At 38.2% G+C, this 26,294-nt stretch overlaps 1 protein-coding gene across 5 annotated transcripts in view; it reads right to left on the bottom strand.

Annotated features, from left to right (window-relative positions):
* Nucleotides 1-26,294, bottom strand: part of LOC136857044 (uncharacterized) — a 572,347-nt gene that overhangs the window by 213,156 nt on the left and 332,897 nt on the right. For all 5 annotated transcript variants that reach the window (XM_067135398.2, XM_067135399.2, XM_067135400.2 and 2 more), the window contains 2 exons: nucleotides 22,701-22,880; nucleotides 13,624-13,769 (listed from right to left, as the gene is read on the bottom strand). In XM_067135398.2, coding sequence (XP_066991499.2) covers nucleotides 13,624-13,769; nucleotides 22,701-22,880 — 326 coding nt within the window. The remainder of the gene's footprint in view (nucleotides 1-13,623; nucleotides 13,770-22,700; nucleotides 22,881-26,294) is intronic.

Raw genomic sequence — 26,294 nt, 5'->3', positions numbered from 1 at the left:
GATGCAGTAAACAGTGTAGATATGATCATTACAAAGGATGTTCTGGAATATGTGGAGGTGGTGAAGAAGATCAATGACAGAATGATCATACCAAGGATACAGTTTGTGAGGCAGGAACACGAGATCTGTTACAAGTATATGCTCCACATACTGGAAATAAAGAAGAGAATACACAACACTTCTTTGTAGAAGTGGAGACGAATATTTAAGACAAGGAAGTAATTATACTGGGTGATTAGAATGTACAAGAGGGAAGAGAGAGACCGAGAAGAGAAGATATTCTAAGGCAATTTGGATATGGCATCAAGAATCAATAAAAGGGATATTATAATGGACTTTTGCCAGAGGAACCAACTAATAATCAGAAACAAATCAAGAAAAATAGCCAGAAGATTACCAGGTACAAATGGGGAGAAAGAAGAACAAAAACGTTGATTAGGGGAAAAAGGACATTGGAAAGACCTTATGGATGTTACAGCTATGCCTGAGGAAACCTTTGGGGATGACCACAGAGTAGTCATAACAAAGTTGAAAGTAGGCAACGACAAAAATCTACAAGAAAATAGAGAAAGAAAGATTAGAGTCTAGAGATTCAAAGGAAAGAAGTTTCAGTGAGAGTTTGAAACAGAATTACGAAATCTAATACCAAGGACAGATACTAGCCATGTTGAACAGGAATGGAATAATTTTAAGAATGCATTTGTAAGGTGTGCAGAGAAATCATGGGGCAGAACATCAGGAAAGGCAAGAGAGAAAGAGACAACATGGCTGAATGAGAGAGGGAAAGATAAAGTAAAGGAAAAGAAGAAAACTTGGAAAAAGTGAAAAACACAGAAGGCTGGAGAGAGTAGAGCATAGATCCATAAATGCGAAAAACGTTTGCAAAAAAGTAGTAGCTGAGAAAAGAAGTTGGGGTAACTTCACCCAGGAAGTAAAGGAAGATTTGAACTGCAAGGAAAAAATTGGAATTATGAAAAATTGTACGAATGAAGCTGAGAAAACAGGGTTTGTGAAGAATAAAGATGGAGTAGTACTCACAAAACCAGAAAGGATAAATAACAGATGGAAAGAATATTTCAGTGAACTGCTGAACAAAAGAGACCAGACATGTGGAGAATGTATCCAGGCAGCAGGTATAGAGGTAGTAACAGAGAAGGAATCAGACATTACAATGACAAAGTCAGAATGGGCAGTTAAAAAGATGAAGATGGGAAAAGATGTCTGAATAGATGAAGTAAAAATAAAAATGGTCAAGGCTGCACGACCAGCAGTACTCCACTAGACTTATAGAAAACAAGTATGTAGGAGTAAGAAAAAAATGCCCGAGGATTATGAAAAGGAGATATTACCAATATTCAAGAAAGGAAATAAGGAGATGAGCAGTAACTACCAAGGAAATCACCATTATCTCCTATTTCGCCAAGTTAAAGGAAAGGATATTGGAAAGAAGAATTTGAGAAAAGATGGAAAGTCAGTTACAAGAGGAATGATTTGGATTCAGAAGTGGAAGGTCAACAGTGGAACCCATTTTCATCCAGACAGATCATGGAAAAGAGCTGGGAATATGGGAACAATATAGTAATGACTTTTACAGACTTAGAAAAGGCATACAACAGCATCTCCAGATCAAAAGTTTGGGAAAGCCTGACACAGGGGGAACTGGCAATGAACTATTAAAAATGGTAAAAGCAGTATCTAACTGTTGCAGCTGTGTGAAGACAAGAGTTGGTAGGACAGAATGGTTTGGAAATGACAATGGGACAAACCAAGGGAATGTGGTGTCGCCTTTACTGTTCATAATGGTGATGGATGACGCTGTAAAGGCAGCAAGGGAAGATTACACAGGGATGATAATGTGGTCTAGGGAGAAGACGAGGAGGAACAACAACAGCTGAATGTACTGAATAGAATGGGAACTGAGGATCAATGCAGAGAAGAGCAAGAAAACTATAAGTAGAGGAAAAAAAAAAAAAAAAAAAAAAAAGAGCATCAATCAAGATTGGAAACAAACAAATGAAAATACAGTAGAAGTCTGTTATAGCGAGAATTCACAACAGTGGAAAATTTACTCGTTATAGCGGATTGTCGTTATATCCGATCTTTGTATAAAAGTCGGAAAAACCCACCATACACATTAAAATCGGTATGAAACGGCAAAAAGTTTGTTCAAAACGTGCATTTCCGCGGATGATATCCACACTACGGCTTACTTGTTTGTTATTTTACGAAATCCGATACTACGTGAAAGTGTATGTTTACCTTCATTCTTAAAAAATTACAGTACTGTAATTCTCCAAATCCATGACGAACCCCACTTTCTCCTTCAAAAAATTTAAATCAGACTTAAAAAGTGCTTTGTAAAATCATAGAAATGCCTTTGTTGTACAGTAAGCATTTTTAGACTATTTTTAGATGCCGAACATTGGCTTTCGTTATACCACATTTTTTTGCGGCAGCATAATTATTCTTTATTTCGGCGGGTTTAATGATCATTAACTTAAAATTGGCATCATAACACTGAAGAGAACCCGTCGAAAATTTGCCGGCAATACCTGTTCCATGCGTCTCTACAATACGGCGATCCATCAGGAAAATATTCTTGCTGTCTATAAAACTGTTACAGTACTTTTACTCAGCGTCAGATATAACCGGCTACCGCTAGACGCACGTCTTGCTTGCCGGGTTCGTCCAATTTCAGCGGCTAGCGATGTATAGGCCTAATCACGGACGTTAAAGGTCAACAAACAAGTTTATTGCACCGCGGTATGGCCATTCGACCCTTGCGTTTTTCGTGCACATACCTCACAATTTCATTTTAGACTTCTTTAAGGCGTCCTTGTTGCGGACCACTGAATGCATATTTTGTTCAGTACAAATTTTTAAAGATATCATTGACTTCACGCTGACGCTGAGCTGCAGTTGCTTAAGCGTGGCCAGTATCCAGCATTTGGGAGATAGCGGGTTTGAGCCCCACTGTCGGCAGCCCTGAAGATGGTTTTCCATGGTTTTTCATTTTCACACAAGGCTAATACTGGGGCTGTACCTTAATTACGGCCACGGCCGCTTCCTTCCCACTTCTACCCCTTCCCTGTCCTATCATCGCCATAAGACCTATCTGTGTCGGTGCAACGTAAAGCAAAAAAAAAAAAATTTTTTTAATTTAAAAAATATATATATATATATATTGGCTTTACTTAAGCCTATGCCATATTTTCTAGCAGCTGCACAGTTATTTACATTTCTGAGTGTTTAATAACAATTAACTTAAAATTGCCATCATAATATCACGAGAACCCATTGAAAATTTGCCGGCAATATCTGTTCCACATATCTTTAAGACTATCCATCACGAAAATATTCCTGCTGTCTATAAAACTTAATTTACTAAGAGTCAGGTACAGTAGACGCGTTATAACTCTGCCACGGAGTAACCGTGGCCTTTCTAAGAATTCGAAGGCTCGCATGTTTTGACGCCCGTCTGTAGATTTGAGAAACGTTTTTGTAGAGGTTAATAGAATGTCATTCTCTCTTGACTATTTCTCGAGATCCAGTGACGTTACACACAGGCACCGCACAACCGGTTATCACGGCTAGTGATGTATAATAGAGAGGCGGTCATTTACTGGCAACGAATTTTGTGTGCGCGCACGCGTGCGGGGGTGAAAAGAAGCAGCGTGGTCACCACGGTAGCTGCCAATAGCATTCATTACTGTTAGGCCGCGAATGCAAGAAAAACGTTGATTTTTCGCACAAGATTCTGAGGGAAAAACCATTGTCTTGGATTCGGAGAAATATGGTATCACTCCAGAGTTTCCTTCTTCAAATGGCGTCACTTAACCTAACCGTAAATGAGTCATGAAAACTTATTTGAAACGCATGTAGAGAAATGAGTTATCCTTGCTAAAAATTTACATGTGAATAGATTTTCCGAAATTTAGACGCGAGAAAATATGAACTCTCTCTTAAATCAGTAATGCCACCGGCCTACTCTGATATATCTGAGGTGTATCACATTCTTAATTTCAGTATATAACATTAAAATTAAGATATCGTTTACTTCAGCCGTTACTTTTAACGAGTTACCAACTGCTGCCGGCTAAGTTATTTATGAATTTATTATGAAACCTTATCCTCTTTCATTTCGAATTTTCTTTAAAGAACAGCAGTCGTTGGGTATTACTAATCGACTCCAACATCGCATTCGAATGTCGACGAAAGAGCTTGCAAATGCACATAATGAGAAAAGTATTCCATACCAATGATGATCGATTGCATTTAGTGGCAAACGTTTCAGTTTCCTTATTCAAACAGCGTCACCTATCCTAACTTAACCGCACTATACAGGATGAACACATACTTCAAGCGCCAATAGAGAAATGATAAACTTCTCGCTATAAATGTACGTGATAACCTTTTCGTAATTTAAATAGAAGCGAGGAATATAAACTAACCTCTGAAATCAATTACGCACTCTACCGTATCTTGAGGTGCAAACCAAGTAACCTTGCCGCGGTGGGGAGGCTTGCGTGTCCCAATGAAGATGATAGCCGAACCGCAGGTGCAACCATATCGGATGGGTATCTGTTGAGAGACCATAACGAATGGTTCATCGAAAAGGGGTTGCAGCCTTTCGGAAGTTGCGAGGGCGGCAGTCTAGATGATTGACTGATATGGCCTTGTAATAATACTCAAAATGGCTTAGCTGTGTTGATATACTGCTACACGGCTGAAAGCAACGGGAAACTACAGCCGTAAGTAACTCCCGAGGACATGCAGCTCTCTCTGTATGAATGATGTACTGATGATGGCTTCCTCCCGGGTAAAATATTCCGGAGGTAAACTAGTCCCCCATTCGGATCTCCGGGTGGGGACGACACGAGAGGGGGCGATCATCAGGAAGATGGATACTGACATTCTGCGAGTCGGAGCGTGGAATGTTAGAAGTTTGAATCGTTGTGGTAGGTTAGAGAATCTGAAAAGGGAGATGGATAGGCTAAAGTTAGATGTAGTTGGTGTAAGTGAAGTACATTGGCAGGAAGAACAAGATTTTTGGTCAGGCGACTACCGAATTATCAACACAAAATCAAACAGGGGAAATGCAGGAGTTGGTTGAATAATGAATAAGAAAACAGGGCAGCGGGTAAGCTTCTACAACCAGCATAGTGAAAGAATTATTGTTGTCAAGATAGACACCAAACCAATGCCCACCACAATAGTGGATGTCTATATACCTACTAGTTCAGCGGATGGTGAAGAAATCGAAAGAATATACGAGGAGATAGAAGATTTAATACAATATGTAAAAGGTGATGTGAATCTAATTGTGATGGGAGACTGGAATGCAGTGGTAGGCCAAGGAAGAGAAGGTAATACAGTAGGAGAATTCGGATTGGGACAAAGGAACGAAAGAGGAAGTCGGCTGGTTGAATTCTGCACTGATCATAATTTGGTCCTTGCCAATACTTGGTTCAACACCACAAACAACGGCTTAATACGTGGATGAGACCTGGAGACACTGGAAGGTATCAAATAGACTTCGTTATGATTAGGTAGAGATTCAGAAACCAGGAGTTAGATTGCAAAACTTTTCCAGGAGCAGACATGGATTCTGACCACTACTTGTTGGTCATAAAATGCCATCTGAAGCTGAAGAAATTGAAGAAAGGAAAGAATGCAAGAAGATGGGAACTAGACAAGTTGAAAGAAAAGAGCATGAGGGAATGTTTCAAGGAACATGTTGCAAAAGGACTACACGAAAAGGCTAAAGGAAACACAAATAGAGGAAGAGTGGATAGTCATGAAAAATGAAGTCAGCAGGGCTGCTGAAGAAATGTTAAGAAGGAAGAGAAGATCAACTAAGAATCAGTGGATAACTCAGGAGATACTAGACCTGATTGATGAATGACGAAAATACAAGAATGCTAGAAATGAAGAGGGCAGAAAAGAATACAGGCGATTAAAGAATCAAGTGGATAGAAAGTGCAAGGTAGCTAAGGAAGAATGGCTGAAGAAGAAGTGCAAGGATGTCGAAGGTTGTATGGTTCTAGGAAAGGTAGATGCTGCATACAGGAAAATCAAAGAAATATTTGGAGAAAGGAAATCTAGGTGTACGAATATTAACAGCTCAGATGGAAAGTCACTTCTAGGGAAAGAAGACAAAGCAGAAAGATGGCAGGAACATATCCAACAGATGTATCAAGGTGAAGATGTAGATAATTTGGTTCTGGAACAAGAAGAGGCTATTGATGCTGATGAAATGGGAGACCCAATTTTGAGGTCAGAGTTTGACAGAGCTGTGAGTGACCTAAATAGGAATAAGGCACCTGGAATTGATGACATTCACTCTGAATTACCGACTGCCTTAGGAGAAACCAGCATGGCAAGGTTATTCCATTTAGTGTGTAAGATGTATGAGACAGGAGAAATCCCATCCGATTTTCGGCAGAATGTTGTTATACCTATTCGTAAGAAAGCCGGTGTTGACAGGTGTGAAAATTATTGCACCATTAGTTTAATATCTCATGCCTGCAAAATTTCAACACGTATTATTTACAGAAGACTGGAAAAACAAGTTGAAGCTGAGTTGGGAGAAGATCAATTTGGCCTCAGAAGAAATGTAGGAACATGTGAAGCAATCCTGACTTTACGCCTGATCTTAGAGGATCTAATCAAGAAGGACAAGCCCACGTACATGGCATTTGTAGATCTAGAAAGGCATTTGATAATGCTGACTGGACCAAGCTATTTAAGATTCTGAAGGTGATTGGGATCAGATACCAAGAACGAAGAATTATCCACAATCTGCATAAAATCAGTCTGCAGTGATAAAATCGAGGGCTTTGAAAAAGAAGCAGCAATCCAGAAAGGAGTGAGGCAAGGCTGCAGCTTGTCCCCTCTCCTTTTCAATGTTTACATAGAACAGGCAGTAAAGGAAATCAACGAGGTATTTGGAAAGGGAATCACAATCCAAGGAGAGGAAATCAATACCTTGAGATTTGCCGATGATATTGTTATTTTATCTGAGACTGCAGAAGAGCTCAAGAAGCTGCTGAATGCTATGGACGAAGTCTTGGGTAAGGAGTACAAGATGAAAACAAGTAAGTCCAAAACAAAAGTAATGGAGTGCAGTCGCACGAAGGCAAGTGATGCAGGAAATATTAAATTAGGAAATGAAGTCTTAGTAGATGAATATTGTTACTTGGTTAGTAAAATAACTAACAATGGCAGAAGTAAGAAGGACATAAAATGCAGATTAGCACAAGCAAGGAAGAGCTTTCTCAAGAAATAAATTTGCTCACTTCAAACATTGATATAGGAATTAGAAAGATGTTTTTGAAGACTTTCGTGTGGAGCATGGCATTGTATGGAAGTGAAACATGGACGATAACTAGCTCAGAAAGAGAATAGAAGCTTTTGAAATGTGGTGTTACAGAGGAATGTTAAGGTAAGATGGATAGATCGAATCACAAATGAAGAGATACTGAATCGAATTGGCAAGAGGAGATCGATTTGGCTAAATTTGACGAGAAGAAGAGAAGGAATGATAGGACACATCTTAAGACACCCAGGACTTACTTGTTCAGTTGGTTTTTGAAGGAAGTGTAGGTGGTAAGAACGGCAGGGGTAGACCAAGGTATGAATATGACAAGCATAATAGAGCAGATGTAGTATACAGTAGTTATGTAGAAATGAAAAGGTTAGCACAGGATAAGGTGGCATTGAGAGCTGCATCAAACCAGTCTGTGGACTGATGACTCAAACAACAACATCCCATTTTTACTTAATTGCAGCATTTATCATTAAAATTAAGCGATCGTTTAGTCAGCCTTTATTTTTAACGAGTTAAGAACTGTTATCGGGCACGTTATTTACTTATTTCTTACGAAAATATGTTCTCTTTCAATTCAAATTTTCTTTACGGAACAGCAGTTGACGGGTATTACTAATCGACTGCGACATAACCTTTGAATGTCGGTGAGAAAATTTGCTAGTAGACATAGCGAGGATACGATACCGCAGATAATCGATTGCATGCAACATAATCGCTGGGGTGTATAAATATCAGTAACGGAAAAAATCGTGCGCGCTTAATCGCTCGTAATAACGGATGTGTCAGTAATAGGGCTCTCGCTGTAACCAAAGGATAATACTCAGTTTAATATAGGAATTTTGAGGGGACAGCAAAACACTGTCGGTATAACGGGGTACTCGTTATATGCCGTACTCTCTATAACGGACTTCTACTCTAGTAGAACACTTCAAATGGAAGTGAACCGACAGAAAATGGAAGACTGGATATGGAAATTAGCAGAAGAATATGACAATTTCTACAGCAAGTACATTTTTTGCCTTGATGACTTCTACTGTATAATATTGACGAGGTATATGCAGATCACCTCCAATGGAGATGTATCTGGAAATAGCTGCACTACCTTGCAGAATAAACACATGAATTTTCCTTAACTCCTTTCTTGAAGAAGAGGGGCTAACTGATACCATTGTAGGCAACACTCCACTATACCATCGACAAAGCAGGATGATTACAATCTTAGCAGTTTCCTGTGAATTTCTACATAGACCCTATTATCCCAAGAGTTGTAGGCCTCGTCGGTAACGATTCCTCACGTGACGGTCCGTTAGCTGCTTTGCTTTTACCCTTCTCTGACCCTACTGTGAGAAGCTGACCTTCCTGTCATTTGTAAGGTGGCAGTTCTAGGTCAAGTTTTAATAAATGAGACTTGGAATTTTGTGCATTGTATCAGTTCCTAAACAATCACCAATTTTTTTTTTTTTTTTGGACGGAATTCCTTAACAGATGAAACACAACTGCTTCAACCACTATCGGAGTCCTTATAGGGACCAGTCATTCACTTCGATGAATTAGCAAATAGTGCAATTCACAAACCTCAGAGATTTTAAGTTCAGCAAGGTCTTAAAAATCTTGCTGGCTTAATTCCCTATATCATGCAGCACTGCAACAATCATCATGAAAGCTAATCACATAATGTACAATTTTACTTCTGTACTTTGAAATGCTACTGCCTTGCAGGTGAGGCAGGGGATTGCCAATCGATAAGGGATTCTAAGCCAACAGAAAATCCTCTACAGTGTTAGGCCTAGCAAGCTAGCTGAATAAACTCGATGAGTTTGCTGCTTTAAAAACCAAAACAAGCCTCCCACCACATCCTGAAAACTGGAGCTGAAAATTCTGATGACGACGACTTGGAAACAACACTGAATGACTCACTTCTTGATTCCCACCAAGAGAAGTTGACAACATTGACTAGTGGGTGTGATGACCACACTTAGCCTAATATTTTATGTTAACTTTCTATTTTTAAATTTACATTTGTCTACCTGTATGTTCCCTTTCTACAGTGTAATCTCGACTATACGTTCCCGGAAAGTACGTTTTCCCGGATTATTTGTTCAAATTATGTGGTCCTGAGAGCATCCTACTTAAATCTCGTTGTAAAAATCTAGCATTATCCGTTCCTCGAAGCAATGATTTCCCGGATCAACTGTCCAGAAATTTCAGTCCCATCAACGCTAAAGCCTTGATCAAGCATTTTTTAAGAAACTGTATCTCACGAAAGGACTTATACGGCACACTTATATATCTTGGCGTCAACGCCCCGTCATTGTGATAATCAGAGCAAGTAGCCTACTGTACTGGAAAAACGATAGGCGGTGAATTTAAATAAGGGACCATCTTAGCATCCCATTCGGGTGGTATTCTTTACAGAATCCTCGGAAATCATAAAGCAGAGTGGCCACGACAACTGGAAGGAGACAGAGCGCATTTCAACAGTTCTACTTGAAGACTGAACGAGTTTTGTCAAATGTTTATACTTGTAAAATGTCCACATTATGTTTATATTTTTACTTTTTTCGATTGTATCGCCAAACAGGTTTTCGGCACTTCCCTCAGGGCACTGTATAGTCACTGGGCTTTCAGGGAGGATTCGAAACTGCTCCTTAACACAAATCTAGCTTATCGTATAAGATTATGTTATCGAGGCCAGAACAGATGTTGCACCTTACATACGTAAAGCCATGGGAGGCCTTGGGATTGCCTGTTACTGTTTTGGTCCTTATATAAGACCAGGAATTTTATGTTCTTGTGTTAAAATCATAAAAACCACAGTCGCTTTATTTGCGCACGTTTCATTTAAAAAGTTTGTATCATTTCCCAGTCTTACTAATTTGTGCAGTGAGTGCGCTTTCCATTTGGGCTAAAGGTCACGAATAACCGTAATTTCTGAAGTTTTCATATTTTTTTCTCTTTCCAATTTGACTGTGGTTAGTGACGGACAGAAGTGAATATCATGCATTCATGAACTTTAGAGAATCGATATTTGCATTAGAAAACATATTCTCGAGTTCAAGATAACCTCTAAATGCCGAGGTAGGCCTAATTTACGCGGTAAAAGATTTCTAGAAACTGACTGCGAACAGTACACTGGTGATCAAATTACATTGGAAGATTAAGAAAAGGGATTTCGCCATCATGTTGTTCGCTTTTGTATCTAGTATGCTTTATTTTATTAGATTGGAGAATTGAAAACTACTCGTGGTCGGTTGCTGTTTGGCTTGGTGTTATCAGATTTTTCGAAGACTTCGGATGATCCACGTTGCTGAACTGAAAGAAGTTTTCACGGAAAACTGACGAAGTTTGCTAATCTGAATATACAGTATTGACGTTTTTAACTCTCGTACCAGTAATTAATGTTTGAAGCCGGTCCCGCGGTCTAGCATGCCTGCCTCTCACCCGGATAGCCTGGGTTCGATTCCTGGCCAAGTCCGGCATATTTACCTGATTATAAGGGCCGGTTCCAGATCCACTCAGCTTACATGATTACCTTTAATTGAGGAGGTATTTAGTGATGAGATGGCGAGCCCGGTCTACATAGCCAGGAATAAAAATAAATTTAAAAGACCATCTGTGGAAACCAGGTCAGATATCGGAGGGTTCAGATATCAGAGGGCCAGCCGGATATGAGAGGTTGTACTGGGCTTGTTGTATCCGAGTTGCTGTAGGTTAAAATAAAAAGTGAACTGTATCTGACGTTTTATTCAAAATCCTGATCAAGAATACAGTGTTTATTTCAAATGAACTCAGGCTATTGTCTGAGCACTTCAACACCCTGGTAAACTGCTTATTTGAAGATTTAGTTAGTCATTCACAGGTCTATCCTTCCCTTCAACATTTCATAACCTAAATGATAATATTCCTTTGCCGCTACAAATTGTGTTACTTTTCCTGTATGACAGTATTCTTCTTGGACAGCCATTTACACTCAATCAGGGAAGATAGATTTATTTCGAACAGAATGTTTCCTCATAGGTAATCAATTTCATATTAATCCGTATTGAAGAGCAATATGGTGTAAAACAAAAGCTAAAGGTTTCCACCTATTCGATACTGTTTATTGTAAACTTGTTTATGTCTTGCCCTTACTTTGATTTTGACTGATGGTCTCCAGTAAGACCGAAACTAGTTTCAACGAATGTATATGTAACTATTTCAAGGTTACAACAAACAGTATTGAATAGGTGGAAACCTTTGGCTTTTGTTTTACACTACAGAATGGTTCCTGCCTTGTATAGTACGCAATTGAGCATTCTCTCAGCTTCCCTCCGTCACACCCCCTTGAATCGTGTGTCAAGTTATCTGGTGCAAGCTGCATGTTCACAAGTTTGAAGAAATAGAAAATGAGCACTAACACCAGACCATAAAAATACCGTACTTACGCGAATAATTCCCGCACCCTAACTTTAGGAAGGCTGATTTTGAAAAAAAAATGCCAACATTGACTCAAATAAAACTCGCACCCCAATTTCGTGCCTCAATTAAAACAAATAATATATGCGGGTACTATTAAAGTAAATACAGTAATATCAACATAACATGATTATTGAGGCAATGATTACTTAACGAGATTCTTGTAGGCAGAACAAGTTTATTGTGGCATTATTTACCTCACAGGCAGTGGAGATAAAGTGGCAGATAGCTTCAAATTAAATAAAGACTTATGTTATACTGTGCAAATGCCCCAGGCACGCATTGTGTGAAACTGTTGCGTTCTAACATCCAGAAAATAGCAATGACCAGCAATTCCTCAAACCCAAAGGTGCCAAAACAGCTTTTACTGTAATTCAGTTTCCACTACAGTGAAAGACCAGGCTAGGTGCTAACATTCAGTGCTCCTATTACTGCATTAATCACCAGCCATTGTAACTATTGCATTTAACTTCACAATTATTTTGAAGTACCCTATCACTGCAAGAGACTTTTTAAAAATAATTATGAATTAAAAAGGGTCTTTTAGACAGATTTGTCATTCTCTATATAAATCCCAAGATCAGATAAGCATTCAAATTATAGTAAATATATTAAATTAATACTTAAGAATTAAACAGATGTTATATTACAGGGAGAGTCCTGCAGGGGTTGCCATCCTTCGTGTATATCATGTGTTGGTAAACAATAGCACAGTCACGCTGTTCCTGCATGCCCATAAAAAACCAATCAACTTCAATGAATGGATAATCAGATTTAAAAAATAGATAGAAAAAAAAAAAAAAAAAAAAAAGATAAAACTTCCCCCATTTCAGTAAAAGTACAAAAGGCTAGTGGCTTTACGTTGCACTGACACAGACAGGTCTTATGGCGACGATGGGATTGGAAAGGCCTAGGAGTTTGAAGGAAGCGGCCGTGGCCTTAATTAAGATGCAGCCCCAGCATTTACCTGGTGTGAAAATAGGAAACCAAGGAAAACCATCTTCAGGGCTGCCGACAGTGGGATTCCAACCCACTATCCCCCGGATGCAAGCTCACAGCCACGGGCTCCTAATCGCATGGCGAACTCTCCCGCTAAGAGTACAAAATGCTCTCCATCAGCCCGTAGACAAGCATTGTAGCATGTGGTGATATTCCAGTTCACGCTCCAATTCAGCCTCATGAATGTTCAAAAAACTCATTGCAAACTGCACAAAAAATGGGCTCATCAAAACTTACGGTAATGCAGAAGCCATGAAAAGCACTAAACTAATCAATTAAAAAGCAAGTGTACTGCATGCTATGCAGAATTTTATTGCATACCAGTTGAGACCATAATAACATGGAGCGAGTTATATGTGTCAAGCGGCTATTGCACCAGATACTTACCAAGTTTACTGCATATTAGCAGAGACCATAACGTCTCTGGGCGAGTTATACAGGTCGGGTGGCTATTGAACCACCTACTCTCCCGGAATAACTGGCAATTTGACTGAGGCCCGCACGGTATTTATACACAGTATGAGTAAGCACCTATCTGACCTACCTTGTCAACGCTTGTTCTATTCTAAACCCAATGGTATTAGGTTTGCAAGGCAAGGTCATTTTTATGGCCTTCATGGCCATTTTCTTTCTTCTGGCAATACCTCCATTCTTTGAAGGGACAGACTTCCTCCTTTTCTCTTCCGATTAGTGTTAAGAGGAGGCTGCCTGGCTATACTTCCTCTTAAAAACAATCACCACCATTCATATTCTTATACTTTCAAAAACTGAATCATAGTTATTTTGCATAACCTTAGGAAGAATGACAGTCCACTGAACATTTAAGGAGTAATACTCACCATTCCATGACCAAATACTTCACAGTAGCAACAATCACAATGTCGAGAGTCACGCTGTGTAGATGTTGTGGTGGAGCTAGAGCGCTCTGAGCAAGTGTCATCTTGACTTGACGAGTCTTCCAAATCCACAACTTCACTGTCAGGATCTGAAATAAGTTATAAATGTGAACATCTCAATTCATGCAAAATAATATAAATTTCTTAAGAAGTGTTTGATGACAGAAATACCCATGTTTATTTAATAAATTTACAAATCTTCACCAGAGGGCTCACAGCTCTGGCTGAGTGTAAGCCTAAATCTCTGGCTGAATCTGCCACTGCTGTAACTTACTTTCATTAGACTCCACATTTGTTTGCCTGAACATTTTTGGAAGGAACAATAATGAAATATTTTTGGCTTTCATGGCCTTTCCCTTTTTTTAAGTTTTCTTCTATTTGGATTTAGAACTCTTTCAATTAAGGCTAAAGGTGGTTAATAATATCATTATTTTCCTGCTCAACAAGACAACCACCACCACCTACACTGTCTTAAATGTACAAATTTTCACATATACTGTAAAGTTCCAGTTGTGAATCTTTCAACAGTGTACAGTTGCAAAAAATTTTTTTTTACAAAGATAGCATGCAATACATTGTAATGTGGCTGAATACCACTATATGACTTGAAATGAAATGGATAATGCAGAAACTGATCAAGAAATTTATTGATGTGAAAGGTGAAGAGTCCAGTGATGTGCAGAGATTTATCCATGTTGCATGTAGCTTTCTTTATTATCTCTAACCCTCAGCAGTAGCTTATGTCATACAAAGCAAATGAAATCATGTAATGACTGTTAGTAGTGGAACCGTATAATATGAAGTCCAGTTATTGCAGCAGAAATCAGGAAATCTTGAACAGCACAGTGGTCACATGTGATCCTCTAAGGCAAAAGATTGTGGGGGCTGGTATTTCAATATTGTGAGTGAAAAACTCAAAGCTTATTTTTGAAAGGTACACGGGAAAACGGGGGAATATCAATGTAAAATAAAAAATGAATTGGCACTACCCATATATACTTATGGTCAGGAGAATAGTTTTTTAAGACAATGTCCAACTCAGTAAAGGGAACAGTCACGGAAATATAACAAGTTTCAGAATACAAGTACAATTCATGAAAGGGGAATGTCATCACAGAACAAGAAACAAAAGGGGAATGTCAGCTTGGTATGCGGCAGCACTGTTTTACATGACGCCGAGTTGAGTTATGGAGAAGAATCCCAATAGCCCGGTGTCATGAAACGTACTAACAAATTTAACATAAGTTTTGGATATCCTCGCACAGATACGTGCAGTACATGCGACACTTATGCAGCTGAGGTTAAAATTAGAATGTCAAGAATAGAAACACTTAAATATTGTGCAGAGCGTAAGGAAATTGAAGCTCAATTATACCACTTAGGCATTCAAAACAAATTGCATCTTAAAGGAGAACACAACACAAAAACACATATTTCGTTATTCATTGCTAAATATTTATTATCGGAATGTAATAACAATGCCGTTAATCCAGTGCCTCTATGTCCCACCATTCTCAAGTTATGTGCGGAAGTAGTAACTGGTCATGACGTCACTGCGCTATAGAGTCTACCTGGCAGCCTTGACGCTGGAAGTAAACTCGCGCAGTCTTTTCCCGCACTCCATCTGCTACTGCCATGTTTTTCTGTTGCCAGTGTTAGTGGGCTTACTTTTATTTTTAATGGATGTAAATATTATTCGTCCGTGTCAGTATGAGCCAGAACGAACGAAGTTTGCTGATGTCCATTCAGATAGCGATCTTGACATGGATATGTCAAACACTACAAGTCGCGCCGGCGCGCAAATTTGGTGTAAATGTAATGAGTGTACCATCATGAATACGGATGAAGAACATGTATGCTGTTGTGAATTAGACAATGTAAAAGCAGTGAAATCTGATAAATTTATGTGTATAACAAGAAATCCCTCGTTTACAAGGCTTATTTTAGACTGAAGTATTGACAATGACAAGGCATAACATGAGCTTAAAAACAAAGAACATGACAGGGAAACGTTTACTGACAGCTTTAAATCCATCAAATAGAACTTGGCATTTTGTTACAAACAGTTCACTTCGTGGGTAAATTCGTGGACTGCGATTGGTAAAAAGAACAGAGTTGTCATACCATCATGCGTTGTCAACACCATAAGGAACACATTTCCGGAACCCGATGGCACCTATATGGGCTTCAAGCTGTAAATGAAAAAATGAAATTAAAACAGTAGAATTATGTAAGAGTTTCCTAAGCTTGTTAGTATGATAAATATAGATAACACCGGGCGAGTTGGCCGTGCGCGTAGAGGCGCACGGCTGTGAGCTTGCATCCGGGAGATAGTAGGTTCGAATCCCACTATCGGCAGCCCTGAAAATGGTTTTCCGTGGTTTCCCATTTTCACACCAGGCAAATGCTGGGGCTGTACCTTAATTAAGGCCACGGCCGCTTCCTTCCAACTCCGAAGCCTTTCCTATCCCATCGTCGCCATAAGACCTATCTGTGTCGGTGCGACGTAAAGCCCCTAGCAAAAAAAAAAAAATATATAGATAACGTATTATTTTGACATGAAGTACGGTACCTCATTCATTGTTGCAATTGAAATCGTGAGAAGTGCTTCTTGATCAGGTCGCCATTGGAAGGTCAAAGTATTGGAGCGATGTTTTTAGGCAGTGACAGATCCATTCCCTGATTTTCAGGTGAGGCTCTACTGTAGTTAGTTTGCAAGAGATTTATTTTGTTCATTATTGCCTTCTTCCATCCATCGCTTGATGCCTCATATTTCTGTTTTATCACCCAGGCTCCTGTTGATTTTGAGTACTGAGTTTTGATACCAGCTTTCAATTTATTGATGTTCCAAGTACAGTCCAATACACCAATCACTGACCTGAGCTTTAAGCCTCTGTACGAGAAATGAACTCTTTTAGGAGCGTATTTAAAACGAAGATTGTGATAACTTTCTAGGCTTCCGGTGTGAACGTAGTGTTTTATATGTTCCACATCTTTTAAAAAAGATTTGCCTAAAACTACTTTCTTAAAGGCTTCATATGAACTTGAATTTCCTTTAATCCACATTTTCTCTCTCTCTTCCTCCTCCGTTAATGTATCGTGCTTACAGGATTTCCATTCACCGTTTTCCAACCACATATTCTCATTTTTTACGGGGTGGAAAATTGACGTAAATTTATCGATTAACACAAAACTGTTTCCATTACATGTGTGTGCTGCCCACCATAAATGATTATTTATACTGGCCTTCCACGCTTGAACTTCTGGATGATTTTTATCGAGAGCTTTCATCTTTTTCATTAGACTTTTTGATATGTGCCAATCATCAAATTCATGTTCAATATCTGGATACTGCGTTTTCAGTAAATACCTTACTCCTTTGTGTCTATCGGAAAGGAAGAGTTTTATATTGCAATTTTCTTCCTGTACAATTTTCCTCATCGCGATTTCAAACGCAGCCCTTTCAAGATCACCTTTCACCATCACTCTCTGAACAACTTCCAAATGAGCTATGCGGCCTGTATTTATATCCACCAGTGAACACACTAAATATTTGGCTGAAAAGCCAGGAGAATCATACTGGCCATCTCCGGTTAACCAAATGGGTTTAACACTGCTTTACAAACAATCAATAACATTAGTCCTTTCTTGATCCCAAGCACCCTCCACTATCAGACCAGTTACTCTATGAATAATTCTATCATATACAGTTCGTGACATCATATGTAAGTTAATGGACTTGCAGAATGACAGAAATGGTTCAAACAGAATGCCTGACAACAATAATGCTGATGATATTAGGACATTTGCTTCCGGTTTCTTTCCTTGCATAGGTTGAGAATACCAACGGACTTTATTACCACAATCGCAAAGTGATTTTACGCACAACATAGTCCCTTTAATGTAATGTGAAATGTTTTTCACTTTACTTTTACAAATGTAATAAATTTCAGAGAGTGTGAGCAAACTTGTCCCCGCTACAAAGAAATATGAACCTGTAATATGTACATCGCCTTGAGTGTTTTCGTTATCAGTATCACTAATATAACTTTCACTGTCACTTTCATCTGCTTCATAGAAACTGTCATTCAACTGTTCTCCCATTACGTCACTGTTCAAGGCTGTGCCGGAAGTTGCAACGTCGAAGTATTTTCTAGCTATTTCACTTCCTAACTCACACTGTATTTCTACACTACAGTTGTGTCTGTCTGGTGAAATATTTTCACTCATATCATTCTGAACGTCATGTACATCATTATCATTATCACTTTTGTTTAATACTGTGTCAACAAACTCCCTTCGTCTTCTAGCCTCATACCTTTCCGTCCTGCTCTTTTTAGTATCCGACGACTACTCCCACAGTGTATTTTGTGAAGCGGCTTCCGTATGAATTAGGATTCCTGCCTGAGAAGTATTTCCATCTTATTGAAGGAACAGACCCTGGCTTCAATTTCGGACCTTGTAGCTTTTCCGTAGGCATCAACTTAATTTTCGCAAGTTGCGTTTCATCATAGTCTGTATTTTTAAAATGCACTGAGCACACAGTAGCTCCCTTACTGGGAGAAAAGTGTTTCCTCTTGTAAAATTGTACCCAACTGCTAAACCTTCAAGGCGACTTACTTCGATTTGGAACCTATGGAAATGTATTTCTTTCTTTCTACACTTTTGGTTTCTACTCGTGTTGTTCCAGCCGTACAAACTACAGGAAGGCATTTCGACAATCAGTCACCGCACTATAATAATAAACAACACTTCACGTAAACGGTAGAGCGGCTGAGCGCGTACTGCAATAATCAACTGGATGGCTCGCTCAGCGCTTACAGCGCAGTGACGTCACAGCTACTCGTGTTTCCTTAGTTCACCGGCCTGCGGAGCGGCGCACAGCAAAAGGAAATATATAGTTGAACACTGTCTGATACACTCATTGATTCTGAGGCAACTTGATTTTTGTGTTGTGTTCTCCTTTAAGAAAGCTGAACAGTTTTATACACGTAAACGACTTGCGAGGCTCACTTCCAAGAAAGATTGTGATAGGAAAGCAGTAGCTATGGATTTCCAAAAGAATGTATGCATACCTAATTTATCCACTAACAATGCGTATTACCGTAGACAGCTCTCACTGTTCTCCTTCAATATACATGTTTTGTCAAGTGGACATACTGTATTCTATACATACCCAGAGACAGTTGTACATAAAGCATCAGATGCAGTGTGTTCTATGTTACATCATTTTATATTTTGTGAACTTGGTGACGAGATAAACCATTTCACAATCTTCTGTGATTCTGCATGTGGACAGAATAAGAACTGGACTGTTTTCAGATTTCTCCACTTTGTAGTACATCATGCCAAATGCCTCGATTCTGTGAAAATAGTATCTCCAATACGTTGTGCCATTTCACAGTTCTTTATATGGATCATATGGAACAAAAATGGAGTTCAAGTTGACAAAACGTCAAGCGTTAATACGAGCCAAAATAGTAATCTTTTCATCAAGCACTCACCGAAGGGACCGTACATAAAAGGCTGTGATAAGGAAAATGACGCATGGAGATTATTAAAAGATATTATTTAAAAAAGAGAAAAATTTTTCTGACATTCATTCTTTCAACTGGATTACAAGAAGAACGTTGAAATCGACTACGGGAAGAAGACATAATTTTATCTGGATTTAAGCCTGAAGATTGACAGGGACTTTTATTCACAGTAGTACGCTATAACATTAGCGATATAAATTATTTCACTGCGCGAAATTAAATCGCCCGTGGAAAGAGATATAGGGATTCCACAACGATAAGTTGCGACATTCCTCAGACGACGGATTTGCCAATACTGTCTATTTAAAGCAGATGAGAGACTGCCCAGTCGACAAGAACACTGAGAATAAGAGAGATATAGGGAATTAATTTCTGCATTTAAACGAGAATAGTTACTGCTACCTATCCTAAACTGTCAAAGGAAATATTTTTAAGATAAACTCTTCCAAGAACAATACTTAGATAATGCAGGCACACAGTGACAGAATATAATCATAAAATGACGACACTGAATGTAATTATGTGTTATTCTGTTCCAAATGCTCAAGCCTCCACCATGATGCTTTAAGAAGGAAAAGGCGAACTACCCAGACGACAGCAGCGCGATACGATGTTGGCAGCCCAGGATGACTAATGATCAGCTGAGACGGCCACATATGTTCCCAAATACCTAAGGGAGATCCATGATGTGATGTCCGAATGTCCATCAACCAAATGCAAGACAGCTGCACAGGAGGCGCTAAGCAAAGTTAAGTCCACTTTAAGTCGTAAATGCAAGTAAGAATTTATTTATCTTTGGTTATGCGATATTTTAACTTGTGTCAGTATGGTCACGTGCGAAATTGTTTATCAAAGTGAGGTTACAGGATGTAGGTATTCTTCTATCTCAAACGTCAAACCCACATGTAGGTCTAGTCAACCAGTGATAACTGAATCGTTCGTAATGTTGTCAATACGAGGTGAGAGAAGATTTTTAGAGGATGGTTGCCTAGTTGTACTTCCTCTTAAAACATTAATCACCACCACCACCTGAGAGAAGGTTATTTATATATTTTTTTTTTTTGTGATTGTCAGGGAAGTGCACGATGGTGTGATAGAAGTTATGTGCATATAAGAAGTAATGTTACCAGACTAATACGGAAAAGTGATCGTATGTAGGTAGTGCTTACTGTATAGAAATACGAGAAAATATTTCTCAGAATTATGAAAGGTTTATGGAACTATGACAGAAGGAATAAGTTTATGATCCAAGGAGATCGTAATACGTACGTCGAGATGAATATGAGGTAATCGGTATATTGTGAAATGAAATGTTGGTTTACGTGAAGTATGAAATGATGGTTGATAAATATGAGTAATGAGGTAGGATTATGATAATTAGTAATGGTGATAGTTATTATTCTTCGAGAGTTTGGTCATAGTTGTGTTGTTCAAGGTGATATTAATTTGAGCGTTCTGAGATAGTTAATGGAATTATGCTACTTTCAATTGGTAATCTAATCCAAAGTAAGCTTAAGGTAGGTTAGAATACGATCTCAACACCATCCGCGTATTGATAAATTTATTAGGGATCATCAAACGAGTCATGAAGATTGCAGTGGTATTAAATTAGCCTTCACTTGAATATATCTATGATTATAGGAAACCTTCTCACATGATAAGCTAACTTCAGAATTTATTCAGGCACTTTGCCCTATCACTGGTGACTTAGTAGCACAAATGTGAATTATTAGTTGGAATTAGAGTCTTCTGGCAGGACAGACCATCTGTTTATGGTATATTTTTGATGGAGATATAGTAAAGTACGTACATTAATGCAACATTCAGTAAGAGTACGCACTTGAACTAATTGATGATCATGAAGTAAGATAATAACTTCTAGAATTTGACAGATATGCTAATAGACCATGTTATTATATGGTAAATATTGACTTAAAGAGGAGTTAACTAAGCTTAAGCGAAAAAGGGACACCAAGAAACAAGAAACGTGAATTGGATCTAGAAGTCTTTATCTACCGAAGGCTATAAGAAATATGAGAATGATTTTTCATGTTAATTCAGTGTATATTTGGACACTAAGCATTAAGCTCAGTACAAGATAATATTTTTCGTTGAACTAATGTGAATTGAATGACAGAGGACAGGACTTTTGAGTAACTTCTAGCAATTTTATACAGAAAGGAGTGATTCCAACTCTTAAAGGACTTTATTGTCAAATACCCAAAACTGCGTTCTACATTTTCTAAGAGGACCTCAACCTGAAATAATGTACATAATGATGTGATGTAATTTTTATTTATCTTTCTTATTAGATGCATCTAATATTTCAATCATTATCTAATATTTCAATCGTTAGGTTTTTTTTTTTCAATCATCCAATATTTTAATTGTTTGTTATCATTATGACTTACGACTTTATCACTTGATAACATTTTCTTGAATTTAGTTTTTCTTTGATTTCAATTGGACATTAATAGTCTATGGAATACTGAATTGAGGTCTGTCAAGGTCAGAATTATTTATTTTCGAGCAGGCTAACTAGATGGAAATGAACTACAAGAGTTAGATGAGACTCACCACTCATTACTATTGATTTTAATGAGGAATTAGGAAAATATTTCATCACTATTTGAGTTAAGTTTTTAATAAATGATAAATGGTGAAACCTTATACTTCTTTTAATGTCTTTCTAGAATAGTCATTAGTTGTAAGTATTTGCATTACTTTTTATTTTTATTTTTTCGTTGGCGATGGGTGGATTCTAGCTAGTAACGTGTAGGAGATGTCCTTCGACGCAAGTTAGAAATTACCACGGATAAATCAGTACGCTTTTCTCCATCGGAACTCATAACCCGTAAACTTCGAATAGCGATTATTATTCGAAATTTGAGCTAGTCTGGATCTTGTGCGTCCTTACGTGGACGCGGGAACGGCGCAACGTGGGCGCTCGTACTTAAGAGTGCGATAGAAACATTAATCAGAAATTTGCAGCTGAAACGCCAGAAGACTGGTTTACATCCCATCTCTGCAGCAAAATTTTCTGATCTGCACGTCCTCAGATCATTTTGTGGTCCAGAAGGAAGATCCTTCTTTGATACACTTCCTCACTATTAATTGACAGGGTAATAATGTTATTTGTTAGATTTTGTTAAAAGAGACATTCTTCTTTATTTCCATGATAATGTGTTCATAACACAGACATTCCCCTTTTTCTTTGTGACAGATGCGTATTTACTTCATTTTCCATTTTTTTTTTAAATTATAAAACTTAATTCTACATTTTCATCATTACCTATGTACAATACCAATGCATTAGGCTAACCCTACATAATATAATACTTTATGTACATGTATTATTGTAGACAGTATTACAGGTTGAAATTTTCAAATAGAATTATCTCAGTTTGTAGAAATTATGACATTCCCCCTTTTTCCCATGTACCCTTCATTTATTATACATAGAAGTAGAATCAGAAGACTCACAGTCAGCACATGCAACACGTTTGATGGGCTCCATGCTACCTCCATTCTTCAAACTCTTGTGGCAGGAATGTGCTGCAACCTTATTACTCACACTAGAAGGAGGACGGTGTGGGGTTGTACTAGTGGCAGCAGACTTCACAACGTCTGGTAAAGAGGTGTGTGAGTGGTTGTGACCGTGCCCTGGAATAACATTGACAAATCAAAACAACATGAGTCGAGTATGCTTATACTATGATCAACAAGCCTAAACGGAATTAAATTTAATGAAAGGTCAGACCAACTAGTGACAAAATTATTGGGAAGTGAAGTTAAATACAAGAATGAAAATCCTCACAGAAACACAATTCTAGTCATAAGTTTCAATAACCCAATCTTATAGCAAAGAACTCCCCCAATTTAAGTCTCTTCAAAAGTGTTTCATGCTATTATGAAGAGAGATTATATGCACACAATAACCAGTAATAGAAAGGAACAGTACTGTAACAGGAGATTTCATATTAATTCTACCAATGGAAATCTGCAATGCCACGAATATTGATGCAAGAATGTATTTAAAAAATGTGAGCAAACACTTCGAAGATAAAGTTACATATTAGAATAAAACAGATATACAGCATATTTTAAACATTCAGTGATCACAAAAGAAGATTATTCCAATAGTCATGTAGCAGCCCAAAAGTACAGTAACGCAAAAAGCAATGTCTGATTAGGGTGTATTAATGTGACTATTTCTAAACTCAAAGAGTTTGAGGGTTATATACACAGATATTTTGAGAAGCTGGAAAACAAAAATGAAGAAATTCCAAGGAATACACAATGTGATGTAAACAAGTTCCTGAAATTGCAAACCGAGAGAGAACATTCTTGAAATTGCCAATCAGGGAAGATGTTCATAATAAAAGTTTGGAAATTATCATCATTAAATAATGGATGTCAGCATCAAAGAAAAATATGTCAATATTATATGACGCACACCCCACTGCTGCTTGGAATGCAAAGCCTCGCTTAAGTGATGCACAACGTTATGAGCAAGACAGCACTGGGCAGCACTTCTGTAAGCTACGTACAAAGCTTTCTGGTCTGCATTATTTTGCGTTATTGCCATATCATACTACTATACTGATAACGAATTATGATACCAAAACCTTCATTCAAATAGTTGTTTAAGAAGGATGTTCATAAACATACAGTACATACTTCTGGTCCAACACATTGTCTTTCGTTCCCTTTTAGAGTAAGAAAATAAAGACCAACTTTTTGGCAGAGTTTCATTTCACCATTGCCTTTCTTCAACACGTCGAACAAAATTCCGACACTGACCTCTGTACCATCTTACAATACGATCCCTTCATCCAGAAAGTGGCCCCTTAAAGTTTGATATGAGGCATGTCCACAAAAACCCATACCTTCCTTTCAAAGACCGCAAAAGTAATAAAATATGTACTCTGTGTTGATATTTTATTCCTTCAACAGTGTCTCGGAGGCCAATAAATCACAAATAGTAGCTAATAGTTTAATTCCTGAAGATTCTACAGTGGTAGAAAGTAATGATCGATTCAAAGCCTATCGAAATCAAAATACACAGACTGTTTCCATTGAGCACACAGTCTTCTGATTAGTGGTACCTGAACTTTCGAATGGGGAACAAGAAGTTTATCTCCTATTATCATAAACAACCTTGCTGTTTATACGCATTTCATCAAAGCTCAGAACAAAAAAACTTTTATCTGCCATGATGTCACCAAAATAATTTTTCATCCTTTGCATATAAAACTGGGGGTTGATGAACTTTGTTAAGGCGAAAGACATATCAGGAAGGGCATTTCAATATTTAAGGGTAAAATTTCAAAGGTCGACTGAGGCAAAACTAAAGGAAGGTATCTTCATAGGGCCACAAATATGCTATCTCTTACACGATTCTGTAGTAAAGGGGACTCTCATTTTTCTTGAGGGCCGATGACCTTCGATGTTACGCCCCTTAAAACAAGCAACAAGCATCATTCCTGTTGGGAAAAAAAAAAAAAAAAGCCTAGCTTGCTTTTAAATTGTTTTATGTGAATTTTCTGGGAAACTAAAGAACAGACAATTACAGAAATATGGTGAAAGATTTGTTCAGGGCTTACTGGGATGCAACTTGTAGCGTAAGATTCACTCCCTCCATTGACACTTGAACTTCTCTCCACTGAATCTTGGTGAGGTCAGTGATGAGCATAGGGAAAGGTTACATCAGGACTTACTAGAAAATGGAAAGGCGATACAAAGGGAAATCAGTGTCCAACATGCTTGCCGATTACTGCTGGCAACTTATCTCAGATGTTTTTTGGAACCAACTTACAGGTGCCAGTCTTAGAGGAAAAAGATTTATGAAGGTAAGAATTTTTACTATATAGTATTAATTGCAACATAAATACAATTTTAGAATACTTAATATATTTTCGTTGTGTATTTTGGATTATGGATGATTTGGGATGAAATTACACCAAAGATAATCACAGAAAATAACACAAAACCGCAAATGAACTTCAGTGAACTATATAGCCTATGCAGTATGTTGCGGGAAGTTAATCATGTCCTCTCAAATAACTGTTAGGAGATAGAGAAAAATGAACTTTAGATTAAAAATCAGCATATGTCAATTAACTAAAATTGCATTGTTGTACTGTGTAATCAAAGGAAGAAAAATGTTCGCTGCATACATATGCATTTTTACGATTAACCAAGTCCAATTGTTTACATTTGGTCAAAAATTTTGCAAGTCACAGGATCCTCTGGGAACCATGTATATTCACAAATTTTCGCCTTTCGAGAATAATTTTTACGTAGCTACAACAAATCATACTATTTCTCCAAAAAGATTAATGACAGCAACACTGTTACAAGAAACCCACTCACAGTTAATACTTTATAAATATCCATAAACACGTCATTATGAATTCAGTACTTAAAGGTGCAGCGCTCGTTCAGAACAGAGGAAGTCACAGATGCATACGAGCTGCCACGACCGTAACTTGTCTGACTAGCTACATCACAGCCTCCGACTGGCAACACAACACGGCAGCGTTCACATCAAAGAAATGGGCCATCCTTTACTAAATGGTCCTGCAGGGCTAGTGTTTGTTTATTGCAGTGTGTAGAGGACAGCGGGACAAGCACCGGGCACAGCAGTGGTCCAAGAAGTCATCACACTAGTTTTGAACTGCCTAGGAATGAGAAGGAAATGATCATAACCTTAATTAGGTACATTTGCCTGGTGTGAAAAATGGAAATCCCAGAAAATAATCTTCAGGGCTGTTCATCCACATCCCTTGAATGCCAGCTGAGAGCTACGTGACCCAAGCCACCAAGGTTCTTAAACACTACCAAAGGGTCGGCCCAACATGAGACGAGCTGCTAATGGTTAAAAAAATGACGTTGCCATAGGAGCAAAGTAGCCAAGCCCTGATTCCACTACACTCAAATCAGTAGGAAACTCATAACAGCAAGCTCTACAGTTTCTCACAACTAACAGAAGATCAGACATACAGATTGCTGCTGTTATAAGATGGAAAGAGAGTGCAGCATAGTTAGTTTTTAGTATTTCCATTACGAATAAGA

The sequence above is a fragment of the Anabrus simplex genome, chromosome 1 (genome assembly GCF_040414725.1).
Source record: "Anabrus simplex isolate iqAnaSimp1 chromosome 1, ASM4041472v1, whole genome shotgun sequence".
Classification (NCBI taxonomy): Eukaryota; Metazoa; Arthropoda; class Insecta; order Orthoptera; family Tettigoniidae; genus Anabrus; species Anabrus simplex.
Note: the sequence above shows the minus strand (reverse complement) of the source record. Positions and strands in the feature narration are given on the sequence as shown.